This window comes from Enhydra lutris, unplaced genomic scaffold, assembly GCF_002288905.1.
Source record: "Enhydra lutris kenyoni isolate GAN:26980312 unplaced genomic scaffold, ASM228890v2 scaffoldscaffold36, whole genome shotgun sequence".
NCBI lineage: Eukaryota > Metazoa > Chordata > Mammalia > Carnivora > Mustelidae > Enhydra > Enhydra lutris.
In genome coordinates, this window is record NW_019154120.1 from 16,306,660 (window position 1) to 16,314,285 (window position 7,626).

Sequence of the window (7,626 nt, forward strand, 5' to 3'; positions counted from 1 at the left end):
CTCTTCTCTCCTCCCCGTTTCTTACCTGCGTCCTTCCCCAGCCCCCACAGTCCCTGAAATGATCAGTTACTTGGGCAGATTTAGTAACTGTTGAGAGACCATACGGGCATTTTCCCTAAGGACAGGAAAGACACATACACAGAGATAAATAAATTCACCAAACAAGAAAAGCTTGGTTTGGCAGAGACTTTGATAAAGCTCGATAAGCTATACTCCCTTGAGTACGCAAAATCTTGAATTACTGAGGAGATGGTTGTCGCTGGTTTTCTCTTAAATTGTTTGTGTAAATGTAAATTATACAATTAGATACATGTATTCTTGATTAATAATGGAAGGAGAGCCGATAAAAACATGTCAAAATAAAACTATCAACACAGGAGACACACCTGGCTGGCTCAGTTGGAAGAGCCCGCAATGCTTGCTCTTTGGATCATGAGTTCAACTCCCACATTGGGTGTAGAGATTACAAAAATAAATAAATAAACTTAAAAAAAAAAAAAACTTACAGCATAGGACAGCTTACTAAAAGCATGTCACGTTATTCCTTGACGTGTAGCCCATTTGTTACCTGACCATATTTGTTTGGGGAGTCTAATTCCTTTACACATTCAAATGATACAAGGAGATAGCTCCAGAAGAAATTTTGTCCGGTTTATAAAAATTAAAAATAGGGACGCCTGGGTGGCTCAGTCGGTTGAGCATCCAACTCTTGGTTTCTGCTCCGGTCATGATCTCAAGGTCGTGGGATCCAGCCCCCTATTGGGCTCTGCATGGCACAGCCTGGAGCCTGCTTGTCCCCCGCCCTCCCCCAGAGCTCTGCCCCCAAATAAAATCTTTTTAAACAAATGAACAAAATATAGTTCTTGAAATTTGAGGCCCACTTTTTAAATGGTTTGGAGTATTTAGGATTCAGAATGAAGCTTCCATGGGTTTAGACCTTCTTCAGTTACTTCAGTCATAGTCTTAATTCTGGTATTATTGCATTTCTGATCTTATTTTTTTCCTAAAGGTCCCATCATTTTGCCACAGTTTCAAATGATGAGAGACTGTGCTTTGCTAAAGTGATTCACTATTGTTTTAATCCAAGACACAAAGCCCAGGAGGCCTTCCCCTCTACTTGCTGTGGAGGGAATGATGGTAACTTTAATGTGAAGGACTGCAGACACGTTTGTGGAAAAGGTAGTGATTTTTTTTCTTGTTCAATTTTTAAACCAAGTCTAAGGATTATACTTTTTGTATGGATTTTACTAACAGCACACATTGCCATTTCTAGATGACTTTTCAAATATAAAGGTTATGGAGATTTTCTTACATATAAATGCAAACCAAACTATTTTTTTAATTCCCAGTAGCTTTTCGTTAGTCAGTATTTACAATTATGTGGACATCCTGGGAATTTTTTGACGTTGTTTTTCTGGGGTGCCTGGGTGGCTCAGTTGGTTAAGTGTCTGTCTTGGGCTCAGGTCCTGATCTCAGGGTCCTGGGATGGAGGCCGGCATAAGGCTCCCTACTCCGCAGAGAACCTGCTTCTGTTCCCTCGGTCTCTGCCCCTCCCCCTCACTGGTGTTCTCTCTCTCAAATAAATGAAGTCTTTTTTAAAAAAGAGTTCTTTGAAAATATATAGTCCTCCGACCTTAAGATTGTTCATGATGCCAAAGCTTTCCTATGCCACTCCTTGTATTAAAAAAAAGCAGCAAGGGTACTCTTAGCAAAACTCATTAACACCAACAGTTCTGGCTATGCAGAGGGGCAGAGGGACGGGAATTCCTCTTCCAGAGACTCTCAAATCAAATCACGCAGAGGGCCCCCTCACCTTGATGGAGCCAATCTCCCCCACCCGGCCTCCTCCAATGGCCTGGGGCAGCCCTTCATCTCCCCCTACCCATGTGGTCACCTTCCTCCGGTAGCCCCTCCTCTCGGCCTCCCGTCTGGAGCAAGGTAATTTACACTCTGGGGTTTCAGCCTAAAGAGCTACCAACTAGGAGTTCTCACCCTCTCACAGGAAAGGCACTCCTTCTGCACATGACTAGCTTCAGATGAAGCAATACTAGCTGCTCAGTGTTGGGGCAGAAGAGAGAGAAGTGTGAGGCCATCGTCAAGGAAACCGCCCAGAAGCTTCTCTTGCTTGGCAGAGGTCCCCAAGCAGCCAAGGCAGGGACACATTGTAGCCCCATGGATACTGACTGATCTCTGTAGGCAACTTTCAATAAATCAGACTCCAGGAACTAAGGCATTCAAGACCTCTGCCAGGCACGGATTTCTTCTTTTTCACTATTTCCTCTCCTCATTAAATGGCAAGGCCCTTGACAGCAGAAATCAGGCTAAACGTCCCCTGTATGTTCCACCCTGGGCAACAGAACTGTGACTGAGGAGGTGGTGGTCAGAAGGGACCTGCTGATGGAAACCTGTCAAACCATCTTGGTTTCGTAATGAACACTGGGCCGGTGATGTGGTGACAGAAAGGAACACGCAGAGAAACGGTGATTAATTCTTAGTAGTTTATAGCTACAGTATCCAATTTTGTATGTATAAATACAGTTACAGACCATAAATATCCTAACGGCAAAATACCTGCCTCTAGACAGACAAAAAGCATTTTTGTGACTAAATAATACTGAGGAAAAAACAGGTACTGAGGTAATGTTTCATCTAAAGTGACCACAGCCTAGGGCAAAACATTCTTACTGTTAAGTTCAAGTGGTTATGAAAGCCTTGTCTCATAACCTACAAATGTAACTTTAACAGACATTTTTAAGCAAAACAATATTTTCATCATAAATAGTTAAAATAAATAAAATTCCTGCTGAAATTCAATCAAGACATTATTCTTTTTTTTAATCTATCTAGGGACTTTGTTGATACAGACTGGCCTTTTAACAATAAAAAAAGGGAAATTCATGAAACTTTTCTCAGAATCTACATATTCTTCTAAAGCAAATTATACATATATGGCATTTTTATTCTGGGTGAGAAATCCAATCCCCCTTAAAAAAAAAAAAAAAAAAGAACTATGTAAAACATACTTAATTTCTCTTAAAAGATCACTTCCTATGAGACATACCCTGACCAGTATGAGAAAGTCCTTTTACAGATTTTACAAACTTCTCTAGAAACACATTCATCTTATCGAGTTACTTTAGAATACTTTTACTAAGTATTAATTACAACAGTAAAAAAGCCTAAATCACCTTTTTCCCCCATTATTTCTGATTCTACAAAATCCCTGTGCTCTTTATTTTTTAACATTCTACCTTCAACAACCTTACTGGAACCAACTAACACCTCTATCACATTTTTCAAAGTACAGGCTTTCCCGTTAAAATTCACAGAAACATAATTCAAGGATCATCTGAACAGAAGCAATATGTTTTTGAGTAAGAAACAAGCTTTCCAATCATTTTATATTTTGTAGTGAACTGTGGAATCCACACTCTCTACAACATTCAGTGTTCTCAGAATGAAATGTTTACTTTTAACAAGATAATATATAAACCAAGTCTTACACTTCACTTTGGAGTTGTCATCCCAAAATAAAACCTAACACTGAACACATTCTGTTTTTTTGCCTCTGACCACTGTCCATTCATCTGCCAACTGCGCTTACAGTAAGCTGCACAGCAATCCTCAGCAAAATTACCGGAATAATTTCAGAAGTAAAAACAAAATGTTAAGTAAGTCTTTATTTTTCAAAGCTTCTCCATTCTTGCTTTAAAATAAACAAAATGGTTTTAAAACACCCTCATGAGCCAAAACAAATGTCTTCTGGGAAATCTCCAACAAAAATCCATCTTTGATGTATCCCATCTTTGTTTCCAAGGACGTCCAAAAAGCAAGTGAGATCTTCTCCATTACAAGGCATTTCCTCTAGATTAAATTTGCACCTACTGGGGAATCTTCCATTTTAAAGCAGTTTCCTCGTTCAAGCTTCAGAAGCAGTCAGGTTCCCGACCGGAAGAGTTTGGAGAGCAGATTCAGAAATTTCTGCCGGAAATTCAGTTTGTCTCCAAATTTCCTGAGTTGAATGGCACACTCCATTTCGGGGTCTGAAAAGGAAAGCCAAACATTAAAATCACACTGGTATTACAAATTGCAACCAGCAAGAGTTAAATGTGCCCATCCAAGGGACAAGCTGAGTATTTACTCAGTGAACATTTACCTTAACTTTAGCTTTATGTACACCCATTTTCTCAATGCAAGAAAGGTGACTTAGCATGCACACCCTCCCCCCCAACACACCATATACACATTGTGACTCATAAATCAATAGAATAGTTAAGAATAAAGATGTTTATTCTGAAATATATATATATATATATATATATTTTTTTTTTTAAAGCACACTGAATGAGGCAAATGCTGCCTTTCAACAGGGAAATTTCCATCATACACCACAGAGTTAGGGAGCCTTGGCCAGCTTCAGGTGAGGTCATCCTTTTCTCACTCACTGAGGGTTGGTTGGGGGAACAGAAGTCAAATCCTACACTCTTGTATGTTGTTTTTAGTAGAATCTGTTTTTTAAATGGCAGTAATTCACACCTCGTATTATACCTTCAATAGAAAAATCTAAATGTATTTTCCCCTCCTTTTTACAAGATTTTGACAGAGAGAGCACAAGCAGGGGGTGTAGGGGAGGGAGAGGGAAAAGCAGGCTCCCCGCCGAGCAGGGAGCCTGATATGTGGCCCAGAACCCAGGGATCATGACCTGAGCTGAAGGCAGATGCTTAACCAACTGAGCCACCCAGACGCCCCTCTAAATGTATTCTTAACCTCACCAAAAAACTCTTTGAATTTCTTCTAAGGCTCATAAAATCTTGCAAAAATAAGACCACATTCTCTAAAGTAACTTATAAATTTACATTACACTGTAAACCAAATTCTTCTTACAAACCCAATTTGTGCAAATCCACTGCCTTTATGAGTGAAGCAAAAATATCTTTAATTCACAAGTTTACTACTTTTTAGAAGCGACATATTGTCATTAAAAGAGTATTAATTTAAGAAAAAGGATTACAAAAGGATTTTAAGGGGGGAAAAAACGATCTCTTTCCCCAAAAGAGGGGGCAGAAACTAGCTGCTAGTTGTTTCCTTCGTCTTTGTTACACTTCTATAAAAGCAGTAATTTAAAAAAAATTTAAAACTACGTGTGGTGAGGGATTTTAACTAGCGCTATTTCACAATATATCCATAAACCGAATCATCCTTTGATACATACATCAATCAAGGCTAATACAATGTCCTAGGTCACTTGTATCTCAATAAAAAGATGTATTACTGTCCTACCGAGTTAAAGAGGGCCCTTTCTGCTGTCCTGTACTATTAGGAATGAAGTGGAAAATGGCAGAAAGTTATGCTCAGGTTAGGCCTTCTGGAAACCAGAGATTTCTTGAACATCACAAAAGGTGGGTCAAACTTTTTGGCCTCCCAAGAGCGAGCTAGAGGGAGCACCCCGGTGTCCACTTAGGTTGGCCATCCCACTTCCTTTGCAAGCCTCACAGGCTCTATAAATCGAAAGTTAAGTTAAAAAGGGGCCATCAGCGTCTGATGCAATAGCAGTATGACGAATTTCGAGCTCAGAGCCTGAAGGCCGCCTTCGCTACACCCCCTTAGCGGATGGCTGCCCTGTTAAGATTTGTAAGGGAGAGGGCGGGTCTAAAAACTTATTCGATGAGGCTTTATGGAGGGAGGAGGAAAAAATGGATGGATGAAAAACCACTAGAGACCATCTGCTGTTCTCCTCCTATCCATCTCCACAACTAGTAACGACTGTTAAAATGTTACCACTCAAGACAGCACAATTTTTCCAAGACCTCCAGTGGTCCTCGCGGGGCCTCCGTCATGCTCTATCAGCCCTCGGTGGCAGAGCCCCCCACAGACCCAAGCGTAACGGGTCGCTTAGTTTGTGTTGGGGGCCCGAGAGTGGCAACACTCAGAGCGGGGCCCTCCATGGTCCCCGACTCCGGAGGAAGAGGGCTGATCGCCAGGCCGCTTCCAGAGGAGCCTCTCCTGTCCCCACCTGCCGCGACCAGGACTTTCTCCTCGCGACCGCACTTGCACTTTTTCTCCCCGTGGCCCCGGGGCAGAGAAAGTGGGGCAAGCGAGGCGAAAACAAGGCTCTGTGCCTCCGCTAAAATCCCAATGTGCGTCCCATATCGCGTTTCCTCCTCGCCATCTCCACCATCCGGGGTAAAAACTCTGAAGGACTTCCCGGAGGCGCCCCCAAAGCATGTGCAAGGGCGCAGACCTGCCGGGCCCGGAGGCCGCAAACTACCGGGAGGACCCCGCCGGGACCGGGACCGAGATCTCGACCCTGACCCTCGCCCCGGCCCCGGCCCCGGCCCCGTTCCCCGCCCCGGCCCCGGCGCCGGTCAGGATCTCCGCGGACCCCAGCTGCTCCCTACCTGCCGGGGCCCGCGCTGGGCTCGGCTGCGCGCTCTTACGCGCCTTCTTCCCAGGCATCTCCACAGGCAGCCACCGGAGCTATGCGGTAAAACCCTGGGGACCTCAGTCCAATCCGAGCCCCGTGGGGGCAGCAGAAGGCGAGCAGCACGCGGGTCGCTGACGGGCCGGAGCAGCGCGCACAACCGGAGCGGACCGACGACCGCGCTCGGGCCTCAGATCCGGACGATTCTCGCGCCCGCTCTCGCCCCTTATAAGGGGCCCCGCGAACCGTGACGTAGCGAAACTTGACTGTGCGCCCGCCCCTGTCCCCGCCCCCGAGGGCCGCCGCAGTGGGGATATCGTTATCGGACTCGTTAGCGCTCCGCGGCCGTGGCGGCGATCGGCTCAGCGTTGAGACCCGGCTCCGCCTCGCCGTGACTCCCTTCGCGAGCGGGGCCCGCGCGGAGGGTGTCCGGGCCGAGAGCGCGCCTCCGCCCCACGTGGCATCGGCCGCAGCTGTAGCGGAGCCGGGAAGTCGCGGGAGGGGAAAGTTGTAGCGAGAAGGCGGCGGCTTGGGGAGGCCGGGCGCCCGGTCCTTATCGTAAACCGGCAATTAGAGACTCTAACGAAGCCGACCCCAGAACCAGATCCGAAAGGGGGAGCTCGAGCTCGGAGGGCAGGGGTGGTTGCGGGGAAGTGAGATGAAGAAAACGTTCCCAGCAGTAGAGAGGATGCCAGAGGCAAAGGGACTAACGTACCAGACTAAAACCCTGGGGAGAGCAAGTACACACGGGTTTGATCTGGAAGGGGGGTGGGGAAGGTGGGCAGAGGGCTTAGTCCCCCGCCCAAGCTTGGGCTGGTGGAGCATATTCCCTCTGCAGAGGTGGACATTAACTCATTGGGATGCTGCTTAGTAACGTGAGAAGAGTAAGTCATTATATGGGACACTTTTATTTTTATTTTTTTTTAAGATTTTATTTATTTATTTGACAGAGAGATCACAAGCAGGCAGAGAGGCAGGCAGAGAGAGAGGAGGAAGCAGGCTCCCTGCTGAGCAGAGAGCCCGATGCGGGGCTCGATCCCAGGACCCTGAGATCATGACCTGAGTCGAAGGCAGCGGCTTAACCCACTGAGCCACCCAGGCGCCCTATGGGACACTTTTAGATGCTTTCGTGGAAGGAGAAATGAGATGTATGAGGCTACCTACACGATGTTTGGCGGGTCCCCGAATACTGCCATTATTAGAAA

At 45.6% G+C, this 7,626-nt stretch overlaps 1 protein-coding gene across 1 annotated transcript; it reads right to left on the reverse strand.

Annotated features, from left to right (window-relative positions):
• Positions 1-3,008: 3,008 nt before the first annotated feature.
• On the reverse strand, positions 3,009-6,517 carry LOC111154272 (phorbol-12-myristate-13-acetate-induced protein 1). Its single transcript, XM_022513780.1, has 2 exons — positions 6,399-6,517; positions 3,009-4,043 (listed from the first exon to the last, which is right to left on the reverse strand). The coding sequence occupies exons 1-2, from the start codon at positions 6,454-6,456 to the stop codon at positions 3,937-3,939; spliced, it is 165 nt and encodes a 54-aa protein (XP_022369488.1). The 5' UTR covers positions 6,457-6,517; the 3' UTR covers positions 3,009-3,936.
• Positions 6,518-7,626: the final 1,109 nt, after the last annotated feature.